Here is a 25,394-nt window from a genome sequence, read left to right on the forward strand (position 1 = left end):
TGTATGGAGAACTGGGGAAAGAAAGAAAAGTAAAAACAAGAAATTTCATAAATTGGTTTTATTAAATCATAGACAATATAGATTTGGTCATAATTATCCAATAGTCCAGTGTTCTCAGCATTCCCATCCCAAGAAATGTTTGTTTTTGGTTGATCAATAATGATTCTAAGACATGCTTAGCCACCAAACTGACGTGCCAAAAAAATCACATGGTACTGTATGCCTCTATAAAAGAGGACCCAACACATTTACTTTTACCTTAGCCTCACAATGAGGGGCTTAATAATAGCTCTGACTTTAGGCCTTGTCGGTAAGTATTTTACCTATCTGGATAAGTTTACAGTAGTTTCTTTCATTAATATGGCTTCAGAGTCTAATTGTTGTCCTCTGTAAGTATAACCATCTCAAGTTAGATAAAAGGAAAGAGATAACGATAGCAAATTCCCCATTGTCTAGGAGAAGGTATGGAAATCTTAGATACCTTCTTAAGTTAAAATATAAAACTAAGTTTAAAATTTAAATTAGAATTAACTGGAAAGTACTATGCAATGTGTATTTTACAGTTAAGGTATAACTTGGGACTGTGAAGTACAGTTTATTTTTCTTTTCTTGTTCTTGATGTTTTAATTTCACTCTTGCTTTTTCTCTTTCAGGGAGTCAGTCTCTTAATTATCGTAAGTAATTTTCCTATCAGCTAATGTAGATGTAATGACTGCAACTCAAAACAGAATCTGAAATGTATATGGATGTGTAATTTTATTTTACAACTGCTAATTTTCTTCAGAAGTAATACCAAATTGATCTTTGTTATTTGGAATTGTTCATAAAATGTAATAGGTGTACTTGAACGTGTTCATAGGCTCTCTCTAATATTTGTTGGGCATTGTTGCTTTACAGAACCTGTTTTCAGTGAACGAAAAGTTTATAGATATGATTATGAAAGTGTACTTCTCAGTGGACTCCAAGAGAAAGGACTTGCGAGATCTGGAATAAGAATAAAAAGTAAAGTGGAAATTAGTGGCATTGGGCCAAAACTTTCTCTTATTAGGGTAAGAAAATGTATCCAATTTGGAAACTAAAATTACCTTCCTACATTACTTTTTCAAGCTTTGGGGAAATAATTAAGTTTCATCATATGTTTTGCTTACTCAGGCAGAATGTAACTAACACTATTATTTTTTATGCAGTGCCCTAAATTCTATTTGCACTTTGCCAGGTAATTCTCAGCTCAAGCCAACCTTGGGGTTGAAGGATTTCTTCTGCTTTGTGGCCAGGGAGACAATAGAATGTAATTTCAAATGCACAATAATTTAGAATTGGATCAATTCGATTGTTCCCAAACTGTATAACCTAAGATTATTTAATCAACCGATTTTATAACCAGAAAACAAAATGCAGTACACATACTACAATAGCCAGATGTCATTCAATATTTGGCATAATTAATTTCTCCTAGCTATTTCTTTAGCTGCAGGGACACAAATGACATTTTATGCTGCACTGAGATTGCATTCCTTTGCTACATGCTGACATTAAAATTTCTGAGTAATTACTAAGATTTCTGATTATATGGAAACCATTTTTGCCTTCAATGTAAGCCTGTATGCACTTCTAATGAATGTATTGGAATATACCTCTCTATCACTGCAGACTCCACTTAATTTTATGTGTGTGGAAGAAAACTGATCTCTTTAAAAGCTTTCACTTAGCAAATTGAAAATTATGGATAGAGAAGATTAATCGCTGTGTCCTAATAAGTTTCTAAAAAGTACAATAGCTCTACAACCAGAAGTAGCCAAGTACTATTACGTATTATAAGAGAAAATGAAAATTTAGTTCAGCATTTTTTTCCACGCAACAAGCTTCCTGAAATTTCAGGAAAAAAAATCCACCCTATATTGTGATGAAGGCAAGCTCTGTCCAGGTTTCTTTGCAAAACAGAAATAGGGCGCATCTACACCTGGGCATATGGTGCCTTTGGTACTGCGCTGTCATTTATTCTGTGCTGTGCTGGCTGCACACAGTTATTTTTAGCCACTACATCAAGGCAGCGCGTTGCTATGGTGACGTAACGGCACCATCACAGTTTTTACCAATGGACCCTATGGTGCTGTAGTGCATTGCTACAAAGCCATAGCATCTTGTGCAGATGTTCCCATAGAAGAAAAGAAAGTTCCACTCAAGAGTTAGCAATAGCATCTCACTCATGTAGCCTGTAAGAGAACCAAGATCAAGTCTCTGCTTTTCCATTCTTCCACAAAGAGGGCGATTATTACTGTCATAGGACTGGTCAATCTCTCTTGCCACAGTTTTATCCAGAAAATTTATCCTGGACCTAAGAAACTTTTTTCCAAAGAAAGTTTAATCAAAACTGAAATATTCTTGAAAAAGATAAGGAAAAAGTAGAGGTTTAGAATATTGCAGTTAGTGACCAAAAAAAAAAAAAGAAAATTAAAAATGTCTCTTTACATATGTAGTGAGGCGTTCATTTTGATTGTAGGAAAAGTTTACTTTTTCTCCCATGACAATTACATGATATGGTTTGGGGAGAAGGAATAAATGAAGGAATTAATCTTTAACCTTAAAGCCGCTGCTTCAGATCTGGTTTAAGTCAAAATTAGTGAATTCAGTGTTTTCATCATCACTAAACAATACAAATACCATTTCTTTTGGCACTGTCATCACAGACAATGCATTGAATGGATCCTGGAGACTGAGCTAACACTGCCCTAAAATAACCACATAGATTTGGTAGAAGCACACTTGAATGACAGTGTTGAAAGCTTCTACTGACACAGCCCACTCTGGAGACTACAGTCACCAGGGTTGTCAATGACTTCCATTAAAAAAAACAAGGAAAAGGGTCTTTAAAAAAATGAAGTCCAATGGCTACCCAACCACACACAACAAGGAAAAGAGCTGGTCAAGATCCCTAAGCTTATAGCAGTACTGATGCTGAGCTTTCTCTCCTGGTACCACCAGGAGTTTGGACAGCCCCTGGGTGAGACTAGAATGTGAAGTAGGGAACAGAGTTTCTTACATCCCCATACTAATTATGTTTTTATGGTTCACCTAGCAACCATGTTGTTATTAGCTTCAAACTTCAGCTATGTTGTGTGACCCCAATGGCAGAGGTCACAGAGTGCATGCCAAGAGTTAATACTGCCCCTGAGATCTGCAGTTTTGAGGGAATATTCCTGCTTTGTGCAGCTGTTCTTTGGCGTATTTCTAGGTGCAAGCCACCTTGGATAAAAAAACAGTCTAGTCTATGTGGAAACATCCTGTTTAGCTACTTTTTACTTCTGCACATCCCTATCATGGCTTCTGTAAAGTATTGCTCCATTCTCTCAAATGCTTCTTTCTCTCAATCTTTCTCTCTGTCTCTCTTATATACATACATGCCTATAAGTACTAACAATGTTAATGATAAAGTTAAACCTTCATTAAAAAGTGGTGCCCAATAAAGAGACAGGCATACTTATTTACATAGTTTAGTTACATGCATTCAAAAAAAGTTAATGAAACATTATTTAAGTGAACATAGTCCCACCTTTCTCCCTTATTTCATAGATTCATTCATTGGAAGCAGCAGAGTACAATGGTATCTGGCCCAGAGATACATTCACTCGGTCATCTAAACTGACCCAGGCTCTTTCTGGACAAGTGAGCTTCCCCATCAAATTTGAATACAGCAATGGCCATGTTGGGAATCTTCTGGCTCCAGATGCCATCTCAGAGGATGGTCTTAATATTTACAGAGGTATTCTAAATGTGCTGGAACTCACCATGAAGAAGACACAGATCACATATAACTTACAGGAGGTGAGCACTTTGCTTTTTGCTTTGTTTGGAGTGTAATTTAATTAAGCATGCACTTCCGGCTCTTTCAGTGCATTTATTTGAATTCGGTATTGATAGAATATTTAATAATAAGCGACGTCTAGACTTGGAGGTAAGTTGTTTAGCTATTCTTTCTGCACCTTCAGTAATGGTGCAGTATCTAAATGGTTCCATGAAATGGATAGATTTTTAATCTACTTGATCAGCTGATTTCAGTAATGCATTTGTGATATTGTAACCTACAGAAACCAGGTTTTTGGCTCCAGCAAAAGGAAATGACTCTGAAAGCTGAGCCCACATAAAATCTGACTAATACATTAAAATAAGATTAAATTCTCAGCGTATTAGTAAGACTACAGCTAGAAATAACAGCAATTTGACTTTTCTAAAACATCATATATGCATTAATCCCTTTTAACCCCTTTTAGGGGGAGTACAATATTATGTTGTGATATTATAATGGCATTGACAGCTGCAGTTGACATTCTGTTGGAATTTCCACTATTGTCCAGGGTTTGATACTTTAGTCATGTTAAATCACCTGACATTACAATCCACCACACAAATTGAAATGTATATAATTTTGCAAAAAATATATTTACATTAATTAGTCTGGTCTTGGTGAAGAGATCAGTAAAAAGCTTGACATCATTGTGATTTCACATTATTTTTATTGCAACTCCAAACCAAAAGCACTTTAATTTAGACAATTGAATATTTAATATGATTAGGATTAAGTCTGGAAAGGAGCTTCAGAATCTAGTACTTTCCCAGTAGTTGTCCCATGTGAGACACCCTCTTAAGACACTGTGGCTGAAGTATATGCAGTACCTAGTTTCTTCTCCTCATCTTGTTTTTAATTCAGTTGCTTCTCCTTCAGAGCTCTATTGTTGAGCTGTACATGTAAATTTAACTCTTTTAATTTTCTTTGACCTTTGGCATCTTTACCTGACAGTCTCAAAGTATTTTACAAACGACTGCCAGGATTAGTTTCAAAACACAGACCTGTGGGAAAACGAAGCATGACCTTGAGTGTTTACACTCTGCAGACCGCAGTGAAGTCAATAAGAGTTTGGGCTGTATGAGCACTGCAGAAGCAGGCATTGCACAACGTGCCAGACGTGACTTAATGGGAGTTCTTTCTAAGTGACAACTGCTGGGTGAGGGTTTACACAGTGAAATAAAGTTTTAATTATACAATGGTTGTGCCTACCTCATCTTGCTTTAATCTAACTAGCACCTGTAAGAATAGCAGTGAGGACATGGTAGCATGGGGTAGAAACCAAAGTATAAGTTTTCCAGGACCCCTGGCTATGTACAAGTCCAAATGGAGCAACTATCCAATATCCCCTATATCCCTCACTGAAGAGAAAAAGACAGGAAAATAACTCTTCTTCCAAATGCATTTATGTACCATCCTTTATCACAATTAGATGTTCTAATCACAGACTAAAGAGAACTAATATCCCTTATAAGTATAGAAGCTTTAAATATTATTAAAAGACTTCAATTAAAGCTGTAATGCAAGAAAATCCACAGTTGAAACTCCTCAGGTCTTAAGTGATTTTTAATTATTGCTTCTCGTATTGTATGTCAAGATCATTTGCTATTGCAGTCTCTAATGGAAGAATGTGTGAGCTATAGGTTAGGTATGATGGGAATTTTAAGAGCCAAATATCTACCACAGTTCTGAAACTCCTTGCTTTTAAAGTTTAACTCTTACTGATCAAATTATTTCAAATTATTCATAATCCTGGATAATGTCTCATAGTCAATAGGTTCTGACTGGAAATTTCTACAGACCTCCCACTGGGCCAAAATATTGTTTCACTGAAGTCCATGGGCATTCAGTCAGAGCTTTCAATGGGACCTAAATTCAGGCCTTTGAAAAATATAAATGGTGGGGGAAGCATGAAATAAAGATGATCAGCTCTTTACCGCCTGATTATACTGTAATAAAAAAATAGTAAATACTTCTGAAAGGAATCTGGGTATATGCAGCTGATGCAGCCGATAAAACTAGTATACACAAGCCCACGCTAGGTGTTCAGCAATCCTGCTGAAAGATAAGCATTCTCTGAAAGCTGTTCAATTCTCATTTTTTGGCAGGCTGGAATTTCAGGAGTCTGTAACACTACCTATGTGATTCAAGAAAATAAGCGGGCAAAGCAAGTCTATGTGACCAAATCCAAGGACCTAAACAGCTGCAATGAAAAAGCTCAAATGACTACTGGTTCTGCATACACGTATCCATGCAAGACCTGCAAAGAAGTAAGATAGATTTATGTGTAAACAAGTAGTGGGACTACACAGACATTGATTTTGCATTGGTGGTTCCTGACTTAAACCCCAATGAGTACAGGAGATCCAGGGTGGTTATAACTATATTTGTTCTCTATGTGTAATTCATATATATATATTTAACACAAGGCCTCTGTATCAGCCAAGTCCCCTTCGTAATTTTTTAAGGTAAGGGTGCATGCACCTTATACTAGCTGCTCAGAGAGAAATTTTGGTCTTGTAGAAGGAGACCACCTCCTCTATTTAGGGAAAAAACAATTGCAGTAGAATTTCTTATTGGTGTGAGCAATGGGACAGGGTTGTACAGTTGAGCTCTATCTTGTAAAATTGTCATGCTGAACAAATGAGTCACAGTGCATGATATACGAAGTAGTATTTCATCACAGAACTTAAATTACTTTGTGCTTCTTTTGTCACTCTTCCATTTTGAAGAGTAACAGACATTCCCGGGCTACTGCTACTTATAGTTACAAAATCAAATCTACCCAAGATGAAGCTATAATTGTAGAAGCTGATGTTCAGGAACTCCATCAGTTCACACCATTCAATGAGATAACTGGAGGAGATGCTGTTGTAGAAGCAAGGTACTGTAAACTGATCCAAAATTTTGCATTGCTTCAATTCACTAATTCCACCTCTAAATAATCTGGTCAAATTCCCTAAATTAAACTAATCCACTGTGCTGACTATACACCATTTGCCAATATTTCATTATATAAAGCCTCAAACAGGTCATAAAACACAATCTTCAATGATAGCCGTAAATTTGAAACATACATGTGCATTCCTATCCAGATTTTCTTAGCTAAAGTTGGCGGTGTTTGATTAGTTTAATTCCCAGGGGTATTTGATTTATGTCTTAAGGGCCAAAACAAATATATTTTCATATGAAAAAATTGAAAACTAATATCTTTTCAGTAAACTATTCTGTGACACACTCACTGAAAGGAAGATCTCTGGAAAGCAGTAATGCTAAAAGGGACTCAGGAGGATAGTGCATAGGAAACTTTGTATAGGAGCTTGATATTGATATGCTATCTGACCCGCTATGGGCTGGTTGAAAACTTTTCCACAAACTTTGATAAAAAATGAGTTTTTAATGGTTTTTCTTGTGTGAGTGTGACAGAGAGAGAGAGAAAAGTCTGTGTGTTCCATGGATAATTTTGTATTTCCATCAAAAACGCTATAGCCAAAACCTAAACCTGTTTGGCTAACAACTTAAACCTTCTGATTTCCAGTCCAACCCTACTGAAGTTTCAATAGTTTATTGAAACCAACTTTGTTTTAATTTTTTTTTAATCTTCCACAGGAAAAATTTATGAGGATCTTTATTTATTGGCTTTAGATGCAGAAGGGACTGGGTTTTCAGACTTGCTTACCATTGGCCTAGCTGTCCCTGCTGAAGTCAGTGGGAGTGTTATTATTGTTTTACCATTTAATTACACTGTTCATATTCATTTGCTGATATGTGTGGAATACAACATTTTCCCACCTCCTCCCAGTATATCAAAAATCCTTATGAAACCCTGATGGAAACAGTCTGTGGAAATGTTTTAGAAGATCTCTATAGAGATTCCGAAAGTAAGCCTGCCAATTTTCAATGGAGACTTTAAGATACTCTTGTGTATGATTCTGTTTCTGTTGACTTGTTCTCAGATGTCCAATGCAAATACCTAACTTTATTATATTGTCTGGTAAGCCTCATTTTAACTGTAATCAACAAGCCATCTTTGTCTGCAAGCATAACCAATAGAACATTTTTACAAAGACACTCTTCTGTTGAAATTTTTCTTGATAATGAAAAGTGAAGGTTTGGTTCAGTTTGAAAAGCACTTAAAGCCTTAGATACTTTTCTGAATTATGCCAATTTTTTCTGAATCTTTGCTCCACAGGAATCAGGTTGGAAATCTCATGACAACACATTATCTTACAAAATTCCCTGGGACATTAGACTTAGAGATGTCTCAGGAAAATAGAAAGACTGAATTGCTTCTTGCTGTACTTGACTATTGTCACTTCCATGCAAAAGGAGGAAGCTTAGAGATGTGTGAGAACATTTCTGAACCTTTCAAAAAGGTCCAAATTCAGCAATGAATTCTTATGGCAGCTGCCGTCAATTATTGCTGTCTGACACGATGGGATAATACACATCTCCCGTTCAACTTCCATCCTTCACCTCCTGCCCCTGTTTCCCTTAACCAAGTAACCTCATGTACCTATGTCCCAAAGGCTCAGACATAGCAGCATCTCGCCTACGTGAGATGCTGACTGCACAGTTGTTACTGCATAGATGGTTTAGTACTAAAGTGCTATGCACAAGTACTAAATGATTTTGCAGTAACTGAAGTTACAGCATGGTAGTGTTGCCAAACAGCTTTCAGGTGGTGCAGACTGCGCAGTAGCTACTACTGAGCAGTAGTGTCTCATCATGCTTCGTGCCCCGCAGTGCTACTGCACAATAACAACAAGCTACTGTGCAGTCAGTGTCTCATGTAGATGTTGCTGAAGGGGAGCAAAGTCTGAATCTGATCCTAACCAGTTCTGAGTAACGCATTCATTTATGAAGCCCTTGGTATCTTGATAGAACAATATTTTTTGTAGCTATATTGTTATATTAAATGCAGGAGAAGCATATCTGCTGCCCCTCTTTTGTTTTATTTTTCATTATGCATCTTGTGATGTTATTTCACTGGGGTCCTTTATTGCAGACAAAAACTCATTTTGAGTGATGTGCAAAAACGCTCCCCAGAAATCCCATCAAAAGACTTCCGAAAACAAGGCTTACTTCGATACAGCTTTGGCAGTGAATTGCTCCAACTTCCCGTCCACTTATTCAAAATAAAAAATGTGGAAAGTCAGGTAAAGTTTAACCACTAAAATGAACTATTTTGCTGTAAGTCATTGTCATTACTGTGTACGGAAGAACTGGGGCATATTTGATTTTGCTGTGTACTTTAATTTTTATGCAGATTGTAGAAACCCTGCAGTCTCTGGTAGACAACATCCATGAGCAGGTTCCCAGTGATGCACCACTGATGTTCCTAAAGCTTGTACAATTTTTCCGTGCAGCAAGTTATGAGATTTATGAGTCAGTTTGGAAGCAGTTTTCCAGTCAGCCGGCATACAGGTAATGATATAGTGACTTTAATTCTCAACAGTGGGATTGAAGAATATCTGAAATGAATGTGTTCAGATGCAATTCTGGAAAATGATGGTTGCCTTTTCTGTTATAGGCGTTGGATTTTGGACATAATTCCTGCAGTTGCTGATCATACCGCAATCAAGTTCTTAAGGCATAAAATTGAAAGGCAAGAACTCACCGAGTTGGAAGCAGCTCAGGCAGTGCTTATGGGCCTGCATTTAACTACACCAACCCGTGATGTGGTGGAGGAAGCTGGGGTAGGATACATTAAAAACTCTCAGATCTTTCTTTACCAGTTCTAGCATCTGTTGTATTTATTCCTTTGCCAAGATTGCAAAGGCTTTAAAAACACAAAGCTGCTATATACTCAACAAGGCTGAAAGGAGATTATTTCCTGACTGCCTTGAAAGTTGGAAACTGCAAATCACAGGCTCAAAAACAAAGCCAAAATGAAACAACAAACTGTAGAACACTCCTAAATGGTCTAAATCTTGGCTGCATTGATTTATGGTATTCTTTTGTCCTGGTGAACAGTTACAGATTAGTTACAGCAGATTAGATCTTTCACTCAGGGTGTGAACAGATGTACAATTACATTGGTTTTAAGGTAGCAGGATTTACTGCTCAAAGGCATATCAACCGATCCAGAATAACTGTTTAATTTGTTTACTTGTAATCTGAAGTAAGTGAAGTTAAACTATAGTAATTTATCCCTGACTGAAACAGGGATAAAATTACTGTAGTTAAGTTTCACTTATTGCAGGTTAGGAGCAAACCTGGAAACAGTTACACAAGAATCAGCTGCACCTTCATAAGTCCGGCCCCACACATTATTTTAGATTTGCCTCAGTGTCCATGCACTGAGAAACTCTACAAAGAGCAGACAGCAAGGCCAGTGTTAATACGTAGGAAATGGACTTGATGGCGCAGTAGGACCCTTCCTGCTCTGTGTTTCTACGAAATATGCTAGTGTGAAACTGGTGAAAGAAAAGTAGAACCATTGTACAATTTTTTACGTATTATGTGGATTCAACTCTGCTCTTAGAGGTATATGTATATCTCCTCCATTATATATATATAACCTCTGCAGCATGTCCAAGACTGCTTCTGGAATTGAAAACTGCCCACATGCACCTGGGTCCTGAGCCATTTATGCTGCTTAATTTGCCAAATGTCACAGTATGAATCCAGAATCTATATAAATATAATTTAACAGTACATTTTTTCTTGTAACACTCCTGGCATATGTTACAGTTATGAAGCAATTAATCTATTAATTGCACTGGAAATAGTAACAGTGTTACACATTCAGCCAATTTATGGCACCAAAAAGTATCAAACCAGCTGCAAAGATATTTCACAAAATATGTGGCACATCTTTGTTGCTTGTTTGTATGGTGCCATAAATTGAATGTGTAGCACCCCAATCTGATGCTGATGCATCAGCAATGGAGGGAGGCAGCAATGGGGATACTGGTGTCACAATTGGGATAGCCCTAGACCTGATGCCAAAAATTGGATGCCAGGAGAGCTGGTTGCAAGGTTCCCTAAGTGGAAAAGCCAAAGAACTCCAGCCACTGAGAACCTGGCAATCACTGGACACAACAGCCTTTTTCTGCCTTGATCTGCAGCCCCGGCATGCCTCGACTGTGGAAAGCCAAGCTGAATCTGATGGCTTTTAAACCCAAAGCTCACCAATCCTGGGGTTGTAAAAGCCAAATGTGCAGCTGAACTGTCCTGGTGCTGGGCCAACAATCAGCTGATTGTTGGACCTGGCCCTGACTGCCCCAGGTCATGAATCAGAACTGGGACTGTTGAGCTGTGTACCTGGTCCTGGGTCTGGGACAGGGTTGCCCCCTGCTCAGTCTTCAAGACTGGATTGGGAGCAGCTCAGAAGTGGTGCCAATGGGGTCAGAAAAATTTTGTGTCTCATTTGAAACATTGCACCTCCTGCAATGCATGTGTACAATGACAGGAAGTGCAATGTTTGGTAATTCCTCCAACTGCAAACTGCACCATTGTTTTAACAGTTGCCAGGAGCCTAAGAAAGTCAGTGGAGATCAGGTACAGAGCAAAAGGCAGTTGGTTGAAGTCTCAGGTCAGCACTTTGTGTCATGTGAAGAATTCCTTCTGTCTATAGTACGAGGATCTAGTTAGAATGAATCTTAGTTCTTTTGTTCTTTCTTTTTCCCTTTAGCTGAGCTATTAAAAGAGAAAAAGGGCACCCATGGCTTTGTGAATTTTATGAACTCTTCAGGTCTTATTAATAGCAAAAGTTCACCTTTCCTAATGAAGTGATTTTTTCATCCTTTAGATAGTAATGGGAGTGTACAACCCATTTTTTTAAGGTATTCTTATTAAAATAACAAACCTCACCTGAAAAGTCTCTGAATTTTGTTAGGGTCATCATCCACCAGGCCTATCTTTTCAGGGAATCTTAGTTGCTATGCATTTGTCCTGTCTTGAATTCACATTTGTTTAAAATATGCTGGAAGGCATTTTTTCTTTCATGAATTGCTAATGGTGGTAATTATGAAACGTTTTCTCCATAGCTCATCCTGAAAAAAGTGCATCCACGCTCAGGAACTTTACTTCACAAAATTTCCTATCTTACCTATGGATCATTGGTTCACAAGTACTGCTTTGTCTCAGAATCCTGCTCTGGGCCAGCTCTCCAGGTACACAGCCTGAATGTCTTTTATTTATCTTTCAAGGGAAAAAAATAACATTTAACGCTTACTTTGAATTTATAAATCTGTATGGACAAAGAAATCACAGCTAATTAAACACAGGATTTCCTCTTTGGAGTAAGAGAGGAGAAAGACTAGGGAAAGGCCTTAATTCTTGATGCCTTCATGGCCTCATGACTATCTCAGAATCCTTTATAACCTTTTATTAAGTCCCCTCATACTCCCCTGAGGTATTTACAAATATAAGTACTTATTAGATGTTAAAACTAAGGAATATGAAGACAATGACATCCCTGCCCTATTTACTCAGTGATTCACCTATAAAGCAAGGACTGTGTCATCAATTCAAACTGTTAGATTACCCTGATTACCTTGGCCATGTCTACCCATGTGCATTACTGTGGAGTAGATTAAATAGCTGCAGAGTAAATCATCAATGTCAACAAGTGCAAAGGTATTAGGCCACAGTAAACCAATTAACACCACTGTAAGATGGTACTATCACTGACAGTACTATTTTACAGCAGAGTAATTAATTGTGATTAAATGCACATATAGACTCTAACCCTGGGCATAAATTGTGCCTGGTCAGTACAGGCAGCAAAGGGCCAGACTCCTGCCTGCTGCCTAACCATACAGCTCCACACTTTCAGCATCCTCATACCCCAGCCAGCCTCAACACCACCTGATTCCCCCTCTCCCCACCTCCCATAGCCCAAGGCAGAGAAGGGCAGGAGCAGCCCCAGTTGTAAACTGCTCTGCCACAGCTCAGATTGCTGGTGTCCTAGGCACCCATGTAGACACTGCACTCAGGAGTAGTTTACTCTGGCTCAAACTGCTCTGAAGTTTATTGCTTCAAATTAATTGCATGTGTAGACCCACTGACAGTAATGTTTAATTTTTATATCGTGTTTTCATTATTACATCCTCAAAGCACTTCACATGGGTGCTAAGTAGCATTGTCTTTCTTTTAGAGTAAGAAAAACTGAAAGGAACATAAAGGAAAAGTGATTCATTCAGAGCTTTGTGGCAAGCAAATGACAGGTTTGGGAACAGAGCCTAGGTGCCCTGAGTCCACTGCTACTTGGTCACATTTGTACCACTAACTGTACCAGGCATGGTGATGGTAAATACTAGGCCTGTGTGAAGCAGCAAGTATTCACTTTGGATTCAGATTCAGACAGTTTGGGGGGACAGTGATTCAATTAATTGATTTGAATCACTGTCCCAATTCAATTTAGCTGATTCAGTTTCAAAGATTCAGTGCTGATTCAGAGATTCAGCCGTAGATGATAATGGGGAAAAGCTATAACTAAAATACCTATAACTTTGTCATTTTTTGAAGATTCAAATGAAAACAGCAGGGATGGTAGTCCCTTCTGAGGGCATGAAGCCTGCCAGGTTTCAATGAGATAGGTGCAGGTGTTTCTGTGAAAGTGCACCTCAAACTGTTGAAAGGAAAACTCATATCACTTGTGTGTGTTAAGGGAGAGCGGGATGAAAACAGCAGGGATGGTAGCCCCTAAGGCAGGCATGAGGCCTTCCATGTTTCAGGCAGAGTAGTGCAGCGGTTTCTGTGAAAGTGCACCTCATGGTACTGAAAGCAAACTAAAATGCAAATAGGTGTGCAGTGAGGTGGGTGGCACTCACTCCGTCTGAACATGGAGCTTGGGAAACCCGAGCAGCGGGAGGTTCACCTTCAGGAACAGCAGGATCCAAGGAGGTGTGGTGGGGTGTTTGCTGCAAGCCTTCTGAATCTGCTATCTCTCTGAATTGATTTGGAATGGGTCTCCTGATTCGATTCTGATTTGGAGATTCAGGCCAAATCTCCTCCGAATCGAATCAGCTACCGAAGCTTCGTACAGCCCTAGTAAATACCTCTGTGCTGCTCTGAGTTCTACCTTTGAACCAGAAGTATTATACCTGTGTTTGTATGTCAAAGCTGATAGGCCCATCTGCAACACCGTATTAAGGTAACTACATTACTTTAATTCAGGAGGTAGTGCCAGAGGAGAGCAGCATGATATGTTTCAGCATGATACCACCTGGCACAGGAAAATAATAGTAGATACTTGCCAACTGATTCCTCAGCCACATGGCCTCCCAAATGATTAAGGCAAATGTTTCTGAGGAAGGTGGGAGATTTTTAAACCAAAGCAAATGATCATACAGTGCTTCTCAACATGTTTGAAATGTTGGGTTTGACTCAGTTTCATCCTGTGTACCTGTAAGTTCTTAAATGCATCAGTGGATCACAAATGTGATAGCATAAAAACAAGAGGTGGTCTTTTATCCCATTTGATATATAAAAAACAATCTATGATATTTTGCCTATTTTTAGAACCCTTACTTACACATTGAGAAGAGTTTTGTACTATTCAAGAAAACCAGCCTGGTTCTGGCCACACATTTAAAAACTAAGTGTTCTTATCCACAAATCCTTATTCTATCCCATGAATAAAATGTTTCAGGATCTGGTTGCTTTCCAAGAAATGATGTAAAATGGCCTGGCCGCCAGGTTGTTATTTCCTACTATGAAAGTTGCCCTTACAGTTGTTTCTAGGCAATGTTCCCTCTAAGGCCGGAGTGTCCAACCTTTTTGAATGTGGGGCCGGATCGTGAACTTTTTATCACCCAGTGGGCTGGCAAGCCATATTCAAAGACCTCACAGGAAGTGGTATCACCTCACCCCCATGAAATGAAAGGACAGTGTTTACTTTCATATCCCATCGCAGCACCTCAGGTCTCAGAAAATGGCTTGGAGGGCTGCATGGCAGCCCACAGGCCATATGTTGGACAAGCCTGGTCTAAGGTGTAGTGATCTGTGAGTGCACTGCTTCAGTCCATGAGCATGCCGTTTCAGTCCTTCCTCCCCCTTTCAGCATGCACTGCTTCAGAAATCACAAGTGCCTGAGGGGCACCCTGCATAGACCCCCATAAGGGTCAGGGACCCTGGGACTGTAGTAGAGGGTGAGTAGCCTTGTCTAGAGTCAGGGACCCCAGGGGACTGGGATGGATGGATTGATGGAGAGGAGCCTTGCCTGGGCCAGGGACCCCAGGGGACTGAGATGACATGTGGAACAGGGCCAGGGGTCTGGAGCCCAAAGGGGCTGGGGAGCGCATTGGAAGGTGAAGCGTTGAACTCAAAATATTCTAGAACTCCAGGCTGCAAGAATAAGAATTGGAGTTAGCAATTACAAGGTAATTACAAGGTAATGTATTTATGGGGAACTGCAGTTATTTCACACTGAAAAGCTATCAGTCATGTAAGATTCTTTCAAGAGCTGTTACAGAAGTCAGTAGGAGTTTGCACACTACCAAAGATGGAACCCCAAGTCCTATCTCAGGGGTGGGCAAAACATGGCCCCCAGGTCAACCCCATGTATTCCTATGGCAACTAGCAGGCGCAATGCCAACCCCCATGTATTCCTATGGGGAATCTTGGCCCCCAGGTCAACCCCATGTATTCCTATGGGAACTAGCAGGCGCAATGTCAACCCCATGTATTCCTATGGGCAAATTAATCCAGCCCATAGGCAGGCAACCAATTAATTGCATCTCGTGTGCCCTGCAGCTGCCCCTGCTACACTCCACGTGGGGCCAAACCCAGCCCACTCCCCCTGGGACAGTGTGCACACACCCACCAGCAGGAGGGCCCCCCCAGCCAGTGTGCACAGCTTCTGGGCAGGGCAGCCACCAGTGCTGCATGCTGCAGACACAGTCTGTGCCAGTCCCCAGCCCCCGCCTCGCTTCACCTCACCTCTCCTTGCCTTGGGGAGCAAGGAGGCTGGGGAGTGGAGCAATTCCCTGGTGCCAGCCCCAGCTCCTGTCCTCACCTCATCCTGGGCTTTCTCATAAGTGTCCTGCACTGGCCCCGGTGCCTCCGCTGTGCTCTGCACCCAGCTCCTCTCTGGGCTGGCGTGCAGCATTAATAAGGTAGTGCATGGCAAGATTTTAAATCATGTGCAGTTGCACACACGCACACCTTGGAGAGAACCCTGCTTCTAAGTGACGCCCTTACTAGCCATATCATTAGATAGACCATTGATTAATGAACCTCAAAAATAGTTTATCTTTATGCCTCTAGGAATGGTCCATAAATTGGCAGAAAGAGATTTTCAAATACACAACATCTAGATTCCAAATTCTCATTGAAAGTCAATGAGAGTTAGCCTGTGCCTGACTTTTGTGCCTTCATAAATTTCACCCATTGTGTTTAAGGTGTATTGATGAGGAAGAGTTGGGAGCTGTTCATCACTGCTGCCTATGTTGCATTTGTTCCATGAATAAATTGCAAATATCAGTCTCCAGAGGTAAAAATCTAGCTTATTTAGGGAATACTAAAGGTACTTGAAAATATTTTAAACATAAATCAAGCCTCAAGCAGCAGTGAAAGTGGGGATAAGGGGTTATGAGGAAAAGAATAACGCAGCAGCTAAAAGTAACTTGTTTAAAAAAAAAATTTTTTTTCCAGCCACTCCATGACCTTGCAGCAGAAGCAGCCAGCAGGTCCAATGAAGAAGAAATTATTCTGGCTCTGAAGGCCATTGGGAATGTGGGACATCCAGCCAGTTTAAAGCGCATCATGAAATTTATGCCAGGTTACGCAACTAGTGCCACTGACCTCCCACTTAGGGTCCAAATTAATGCTGTGCTGGCCCTAAGAAACTTAGTTATAAATGAAACAAGACGGGTAAGGAAACAAAAGCACCTTTGTTTTGCATGTGCTGTAATAAGTGGAGTACATTCCTTTTATCTGTTGCTGGGCAAAGGTAGCATTTCATATAAGCGAATAGCAGATTTTCTTTAAACTCTTTAATCATCATTATGCTGGTGCCTCTGATTTCTTTTGACATTCATCTACAGTGTTTCAGAATGCTGGAGAAACCTGAGTATGACAATCCCTTCATTAGTCTGTTGTTGAGGTTGTCAGCATTGTAAACTCATATTTTCCAAGGACATAAGAGAGAAAAAATATAAGCTATATTTAGTGCTATTTTAACTTGGCTGTGTGAGAGAATGTACAAGGAAACAGCAGCTCAGACTGCATATGATATGTGGGCAAGGTTTGAGGAGTGGTGGATGGTACCACAGTATCTTCAGAATTAAAAAAAAGCCTGTTTTGGAGTTTCTGAGCAATATTGGGGTTGGGAACTGCCCATCCCACCTGCCCCCACCTCACCCACAGCCTCCTGGAGCCTGGCAATCCTTCTATGACCCAGACAGCTACTAAGTTACATTTGTGCGTACATACTGCGTGTATTTGAAAAACCTGATCTAGAGCATTCCTAAAGTCTGTTACTGGGATTTTACCATTCAGGAAACAGCTTAATTCCCAGGTTTGTGGCATATAGCACACCCACATTTTCATTAATTACTCCTGCAATGTGTCATTTTATTGCTCGGTTTTGAAATAGTTACTTACATTTAGAAACTACTGCATCCTTCTCTCCAGTTTCATCTTGACATTTACTAATGCACATAATTGAAATAGCATCATGTTAATTAGGTTTGATCCAAAGTTCTTTAAATTCTTCTGGATCAGGGCCTTACATTACACAGCTTGGATGCAATGTACAGGCTAGACCATACTGGTCATGATAAAAATGTGCAATACATTGCATAAAATGAAGCTGTAACTTGATCACTGTCTAAAAGTACCTACATGGGATAGTGATTTCATATAGCTGACTGTTCTTTAATTTAGCTGAAAAAGACATAATGGTAGTGTGGAAATGTTGTAGCTGTATCCTAATGAGATCACGTGGTAGGAAGTTGAAATTTGACAAATTCAAACTGGACATAAGGCAGAAATGTTAAGTGAGACTATTTACTGGAATGCCTTAACTTGGGTTGTTCTTTAGGTGAAGGTTTTGATTAAAGACAATGCCTTTTCAAGAGATTTGCTATTTTCTCAAGGAGAAGTCAAGTGTTTGATTTAGAAATTATCAGGTGAAGTGGTATTTTCCTGAGTTATGAGGAAGGTCAGACTACAGTGTTCATAATGGCTCCTTCCAGCATTAAATTCCATGAAACTATGAATACATGTGACTTGTTTCAATTAAATAAAAAGATAACAATGGATATTTTTTTCTAAAACAAGTGCCGTATTTTACTAGTGAGAAAGGAAAGAAAAACTAAACTATCATCAATGAAACTTGAAACATACAGTGGCTTACCATTTATCAACTATTTTCAGATCCAAGAAATTACCCTTGAAATTTTCCTGAATTGCAAAATCCATCCTCAAGTCCGAATGGTAGCTGCAGTGGTTCTGTTTGAAACCAAACCAAGTCTTCCGGTATTGATGACTTTAGCCAATGCTATGCTAAAGGAACCGAGCATGCAAGTGACAAATTTCATCTATTCTTACCTGAGGGTACTGGGTAGAAGCACAGCTCCAGATCTCCAAGTAATGTAAGGGGATTACACACTTTTAATTTAAAAGAGGAATTTGATGCAACCTGTCATTGAGATGTTAATACAGTACAATTCATTAAATCTTACAGGGCTTCTGCCTGTAGAATGGTTATCAGAATACTAAGTCCCAAACTTGACAGACCTCACTATAGGTTCAGCAGAATTTTCGGCTTCAGTATATTCAGAGGTAAGGCTCCATTTTCTTCACCTGGTGTTTCTTGACTTTGCAGGAAAATGCAGATGGGCTCAAGAGAAAAATCATGCAAACTATGGGACCAGTTCTACCCAGATGTTACTGAATAGCTTGTTAGTTGCATGATATACCTACAAATTCTTCCCTCCCTAGATTAAAGGTTTAGATTCCTGCACATTTCATATTGTATTTCATCAAGGCAACACAGTTTATAGTGGCAAGTATTGGACAAAGCAGGCATAGGCCAAATTTCCAAACTATTGTTAGATACCAAACTAAAATTGGGTACCAAACCTGACATTTAGGCAGTGGCCTGATGTCTAAAACACCTAAGAATCTATGACATTCATTAAATCCAACTGTTCCTATGAATGCTCAGCCCTTGCCCATCTTAAATATCCAAGTGTGAAATTATGTATCAAACCATTACTAGGATGTTTGTTTTCCCTTATGAAATACTAATTTCAATAGACATTCTTAGCTTTTTTTTGTAACTTGATACTCATAATTCTCCACGACAATGCAGTAGATTCTGCACCAAAAGTGAATGATATACCGCTTCTATCAATTGAAGTTGCACATGTTCAAGGACAGGATATAGCCACTAGTGGTAGGAGTGAGCCAAAGAAGATCACTACTTCTTGCTTGCAGAGCTAGATTACAGTTATTTCCATTCAAATTATCTTTTAGAATAGAAATTAAGTGCTCCCTTATTATGTTGACCATGGCATATAACCATCAGGTTAGGCAGATTATATCTAATCACATGTCCTTATGTATGTAGCTTATCCAGGAGAACTCTCGAATGTTTGAGTGCTTTTGTAATTCATCAATATATTTAGAGCTATTTTTTTAAATAAGCAGTAGAAAATGTGTCCTTGAAATACTGTAAGCCTGCGGTGCTAAATGTAGATGTACATTTTTTGCAATACCTTAGTAAACCTTGTTATAGCTTTGCCTCCATTTCATGGATTTTACATGACCATTTAATCTGCTGTACAATAAAAATAAGTATAGTACATACCACTGTGACCACAGTAATATATGATACACATGCTTGCTACCTCAGAGAGGCAGACAGAGAGTGCCTGAAGAAATACAATCATTAATATGTTCTGTGTGAACTTTTTTACCTTTTAAAATGCATTCAGGGAGAGAGACATTTTCCAGTAATAAGCAGATACATGTTTCCAGTTTTAGGCACACGTTTCCTTCTTTTATTCTTGCCTTTAAAATAAATCAGTTTGAGCACGAGCAGTAACTGTGGGGGTAGTGAGAAGGGGCACTCTGTGGGAATAAATTGTTTTTTCTGGTTGTGGCCAAGGATTGTAGCAAATCAGTGATTGTTACTGTTTTATTGATTAAGACAAGTGTTAGGAGTTGATGAGAGACAGAATTTAATGTGCAAACTTTTCAATTCTGGAGACTTCAAGGCCCAATTCTTTTTTCTCACATGCTAATTTTTCATTTGGAAAACTCAGTTGGTTACATGGAATCAGTCCTCTATTGCACTGATGTAGGAGGAAACTACTGGGTCACATGTAAAATGTGTATTTAGTGACTTTATCCTAGAGGTGTTACCATAGTGACTACAATAATACAGTGTCTATTATTATGCTAAGAGCAGAAGTATGCTCTTGGTATTGCAGATGCTTAAGGTGGTAAATGCTTAGTTTTTAATGACAACCCACTGTATATCATTTGAAAATAACTCTGACCCAAATTCTTCCCAACATGGAATGGTACCTTCAGCCCCTGAGTAGTACCACTAAAATCAAAAGGAGGGCTCAGTGTGTAAGGTGTCACTCCAGATATGGACGAGGGGTAGAACTTGGGTCTTCATACACTAGAATTTTTGCAGCATTGTGCCAGAAAATATATATATTCATATTTTTTGGATTTCATTTTTGAATGTTGCTTTTTGTCATCCCTGATTTTTCTGTCAGTCTCTCAGTCTTCCTTGGAAGATGACATCTAGTCAGATACAAGCGGGTGTTGTCACATCTCTCCAGATATAATAGCTGCAGTGCATCATCTGACAGTGTCAACATGATTTTTTTCCATTAGTAGATATTTTCTGTGCACACTGAAGGAGTCTGAGTTAGTAGCATACACTGCTGGTGAATGAATAACTATGTTCTCTTCAAGTTAATATATTTTGTGCAATCATATAATCATTTATAAGCAATGCTTCTTATTAAGTGTCAGTAGCTGCATCTACACAAGACACTGACTGCGCAGTAGCTCATTACAGCTGTGCAGTCAGCATCACCAAAAAGTCATTCAGGAACACTACTGTGCAGTAACACCAGTTATTGTGGAATCAGTTAGTGCTTGTGTATGCAAGTACTAAATGACTACACTGTAACTGCACAGTCAATGTCTCAGGTAGACACAGACAGTAAATACAATATTTATTTCAACCACAAGGATTCAGAATGTAAAAAACATGCACCTATAAAAAAATGGTTAAATGTATCATGTCCTACACTTATGGGTGGGCAAGTTAGAGAATAAAGCCCACCACTGCTGAGCTAAACGAGTTCTTTCTTTAATTTACATGGTGAAGATCCATTCTCCTGTTTTGAAAGTCTTATTTTCTGCCAAATTGGAGTCAGTATTAAAATCATAGCCATCTAGCCATTAACTATTAGATTTCTACATTGCATGATGGGGCTGCATCATATGGGCCAATGAACATTAAACACCTACTTAATTGTTTTGAGATACTTTTTGGAGTTAAAGATACAGCATAGTCAAATAACACATAATGGGTAAAGGGAATTGGACAAAAACATTTTAATATTCCTTTTCATTTAGCAGTATGTTTGGCATGTCCTAAATGTGCACTGTGATTTTAAAATACATAGGATAGAAATGAAATTAGTCCTAAGGAGTTACGTGTGAAAACCAGACAAAATTACATGGTATTCAGTAACAATACAGTATGATGAGTCTATGCAATAGCAGGGTGAACACCTGTGTTGGAATAAATAAGTTTAAGGAGGAGGAAGTTGATGACTGGTTTTCAAGTGGCAGGCTGTCTCAAATGTAGTAGGGGCTCACAGATGGCATAGGTGCTGATCTGTTGCATATTTGTGAACCAGAGGATACTTCTCTCTGATCCTTACATTTTAGCTAAATTTTTCATGGAATTTAAGTATAGTCCTTTCCTTGAAGTTAATGGGAAATGAGAGGCTAATTTCTACACATAACTTTAAAAAAATATATTTCCTAATACTTTAATTCACTTTTGCCTGAGCATCCTCCAGAGCAATTCAGTTAGTTTGCGGGTGCAATTTTTATGTAATCAGTCCCTAAAACCAGTTCTCTACCATATGGAGAATAATTCTGATGTAAAGAGAATTCTCCAGGGACAGATATCTCATGTAGAGGGGAAGTCTATATGAAATGCCTTACTGCAGTAGACTTTTCTACTGTGCATTAGCACATTTGGGCAAAAAACATACTAATGCACAGTAGAATTAGTCTAGTGCACCTTAAGCATCACAAAAAAAAGTTTGCCTTTGCTACTGCACATTGGCATAACTGCTGAGACTTTATCTAATATTTCATATTAGAGGTACTAAACTAAATGCGCAGTAGCAAGGATGCATTAATGAACATGTAGACGTACCATTCAGCCTCCTTGCATCTGGATTAGTAATGGCACAGGGAGTTAGGGGAGGAATTATGGCAGAGATGCCCAAGTGCCTATGTTGATTCCAAATTGTGATTTTAATTTTGTTGTTATTGAAACCCAGGTTTCTTAGAGAAATGTGCAGGTTGTTCTAATAGGCTAGGGACAGACATTACACATAAACTGGTTTAAGTGATCAGAAACTGGTTTAAACCTGTAACAGCAGATGTTCAGTGCACATAAACCAGTTTGAAAATGGCTGAAACAGGTTTTAGATAAACTTGGTTGAATGTAGTATCAGACTGAACTGATTTGACTTAAGCCAGTTCATGCAATGTCTGTCCCAGACCCTTTTATGGTTTAAGGTAAATCATACTCCTCCAGCATCCCGGCATGCCTCTGGGCTGGGCTCTCTGCTCCACAGCAGGGCTGGCTTCTCCCCTCTGCTCCCTAGCTGCAGCTCCAGCAGAGACTTGCAGGCATAGCATGTCTGCTGGCTTCCCTGTGCCCCCTCCCCACCCTCACCACTTGCTGCTTAAGCAAAGATCCCTTCCTGCTCTCTCCCACATCACAGACTATAGCCAGCATGTGGTATGCTAGCTAATGCTGTGTAAGGCAGATAGGACAGTGTCCACTTAGGGCTATTTGGAGGTAATCAACAGTTCAGATTCCTGCAGTCCCTGCATTCCTTCCTTTGGAAAAAGCTGTTTAAGAAGAGCATGTTCTGAGCAAGGCTTTGTTTTCTGATGGGGTGTTAAATGGAGTGATAACAGAGCTGATGAATGCTCTGTCCTGCCAGGGCCTGGCCATGCCCCCCTCAGATCAGCCCTTCAAAAGGGAAGGGAGGGCTGCTGTATTGCCCCCCGGCTTCTAGCCTGAGCCACTGCAGGCATGTGCCTGCATTTCTCAGATGTCTGTCTGGTTACAAAATGGATTTAGCCTAGCCAGGTTAGACTAACCTGCAAAGATTGAATCAATTCAGGCTTTTTGAATGTTTGTCCCTAGCCATACAGCTCAGGGAAAGTAGACTGCACATAACTGCCCCACTTTGGTACACCACCATCTAATTGTTGCTCTGAACATTTGCTGTATACAAGGGCTCATTTAATTGTGTATGACAAATCTAAAGAACAGGAGATCTATATAAATTATGTTTGCTCAGTGTTTACTTGATAGGTAACAATTACTGAGTAATCAGTGTCACTTCATGGAAAGAGTTGCAGCATTTATAACTAGATGTGTTAAACTGCCTTAGAACAATTTAGAGACAAATCTACACCTCACCATCTGTCCTTATAGGATAACTATCTCACGTTCCTAAACTTGGAATGTCAGGATGGCAAATCTGTTTCAAATCCTTATCCCCTTTGTCAAGTTGCACTGATGTCTTGTAAACTGATCTCATAAGCTGATATTACAGAATCTACCCAATGTAAATGATATGGCATAAGCAATTGGGAATATAGCATAGCTGCTCTGCAATGAGCCAGGGAGATGTAATTTTGTCCATTAATAGTTCAAATATATAGAACATTCTGTTTGTGACAGTTTTATACTATCACTTTTATGGCTGAAATTTCTGGCCCTTTTCATATCATGCTGCATCAGTCGTGTTATGAAATTAGCAAATTAACACAATCTGCACTTTGTGTTTTTAAAAACTGAACTTGTGTTTTATTGTATGTGTTCTTTATTCTTTAGAATCTCTTATGACTGGATTGGCAGCCAAATATTTGGTCACGAACAATGCAGGCAGCATTTTCCCATCAATGGCAATGTCCACATTTAAGGCACATTTCCTTGGACACATTGCTGACCCCTTTGAGGTAAATGAACATTTTCATAATTTGTCCCTGATTAGCTTCACTTATTCCCCCAATCCTATCTGCATTTATATTTCACTTCTCCTCACAGGTGGGAATGAGAGCTGAAGGAGTACAGGAGATATTAGCAAAAAGAAGTTTCCAGGAAGGTTCTGCCAGTCCATATGACTTGAAAGAAATCCTGAGAGCAGTAAGTTCTTAGGGAGCTAAAATCACTTAAAGATTAATTCTACTAATGCTTTCAACAGTCTAACGAACTTCCTATTCTCTTCCAGCTCTCTGATTGGAAGGCATTACCCAGTGATAAACCACTTGCATCAGGCTACATGAAAATGTTTGGACAAGAATTCCTCTATGGTGCACTTAATAAGAACACCATCAATAACGTATTTCAGGTACCCTTTGATAGCACCATCAGGCAATAATCAAACAGCTTAAAATGTTGTTCCACTTTTTCTTTGTTTTTTTGACTTTACACCCATGAATATTTTTGCTTTCAGACTTTGATCCTGTACAATAAGTTAAAATGTTGATCAACAGTAGTTATGATCACTGATCACTCTCTCCCAGAGTATAGTCCATGACACAACCCAGGATTTCCAAATTCTATTCTCTAATTGCAGGCATGGTATGGACCAGAAGGAAAAAATCCCTCTATAAGGAAACTCATAAATAATCTTCAAAGTGGTGTTGGAAGCCAGTGGTCCAAAGCTTTATTGTCTGCTGAAGTCCGTCATATTGTTCCTACCTGTACTGGATTCCCAATGGAGACAAGCTTGTATCATGCTTCTGTCACTAATATTGCAGGAAATGGTAAAGCATATTGAAAAATGTGTACTGTGTACAGTGTGATTGCAAAATATTTTTAACACAGGTTAATTTGCTTCATTTTCATTATAATAGTTCAAGCACAGATTACACCCACCCCAAGGTCAGATGTTAAAATATCAAGCTTAATGAATGCCAACATTAAACTAAGATCCAAGCTGGCCATAAGGTAAATATTTATCATAAAGCAAAATGATCATGTTTCCAAGTGACTCAAGCTGGTTGTAAATATTCATCAGCTGTTTACTATACGTATGTAATTTCACCATGCTGTTCTAATTTTTCAGCATGGCCAAGGACATGATCTTCATAATGGGGATTAATACGCGCTCGGTCCAGGCTGGATTAGAAGCACATGCCAAAGTGAATGTAAATCTCCCTCTGAATGTTGCTGCTACCATAAACATTAAGGAAAAAAGCTTCAAATTTGAAATCCCACCTGTCAACCAGGACACTGATGTAATTACTCTAAGGTAGGCTGTATCATTTATTATCTTCCTCTGTAGCAGCACCAAAT

The 25,394-nt window shown here is 39.1% G+C and overlaps 1 protein-coding gene across 1 annotated transcript in view; it reads left to right on the forward strand.

Moving 5' to 3' along the window:
• Positions 1-270: 270 nt before the first annotated feature.
• LOC109306982 (vitellogenin-1-like) overlaps positions 271-25,394 on the forward strand; it is a 53,741-nt gene continuing 28,617 nt past the window's right edge. Inside the window, exons 1-19 of the mRNA XM_019530607.1 lie at positions 271-310; positions 654-674; positions 898-1,049; positions 3,571-3,822; positions 5,950-6,111; positions 6,574-6,725; positions 8,850-9,000; positions 9,111-9,268; positions 9,375-9,540; positions 11,836-11,961; positions 16,448-16,666; positions 18,173-18,390; positions 18,483-18,580; positions 23,928-24,052; positions 24,141-24,239; positions 24,325-24,444; positions 24,673-24,862; positions 24,953-25,046; positions 25,165-25,350. Coding sequence (XP_019386152.1) covers positions 271-310; positions 654-674; positions 898-1,049; positions 3,571-3,822; positions 5,950-6,111; positions 6,574-6,725; positions 8,850-9,000; positions 9,111-9,268; positions 9,375-9,540; positions 11,836-11,961; positions 16,448-16,666; positions 18,173-18,390; positions 18,483-18,580; positions 23,928-24,052; positions 24,141-24,239; positions 24,325-24,444; positions 24,673-24,862; positions 24,953-25,046; positions 25,165-25,350 — 2,729 coding nt within the window. The remainder of the gene's footprint in view (positions 311-653; positions 675-897; positions 1,050-3,570; positions 3,823-5,949; positions 6,112-6,573; positions 6,726-8,849; positions 9,001-9,110; positions 9,269-9,374; positions 9,541-11,835; positions 11,962-16,447; positions 16,667-18,172; positions 18,391-18,482; positions 18,581-23,927; positions 24,053-24,140; positions 24,240-24,324; positions 24,445-24,672; positions 24,863-24,952; positions 25,047-25,164; positions 25,351-25,394) is intronic.

The sequence above is a fragment of the Crocodylus porosus genome, unplaced genomic scaffold (assembly GCF_001723895.1).
Source record: "Crocodylus porosus isolate Cpor-Errol unplaced genomic scaffold, CroPor_comp1, whole genome shotgun sequence".
NCBI lineage: Eukaryota > Metazoa > Chordata > Crocodylia > Crocodylidae > Crocodylus > Crocodylus porosus.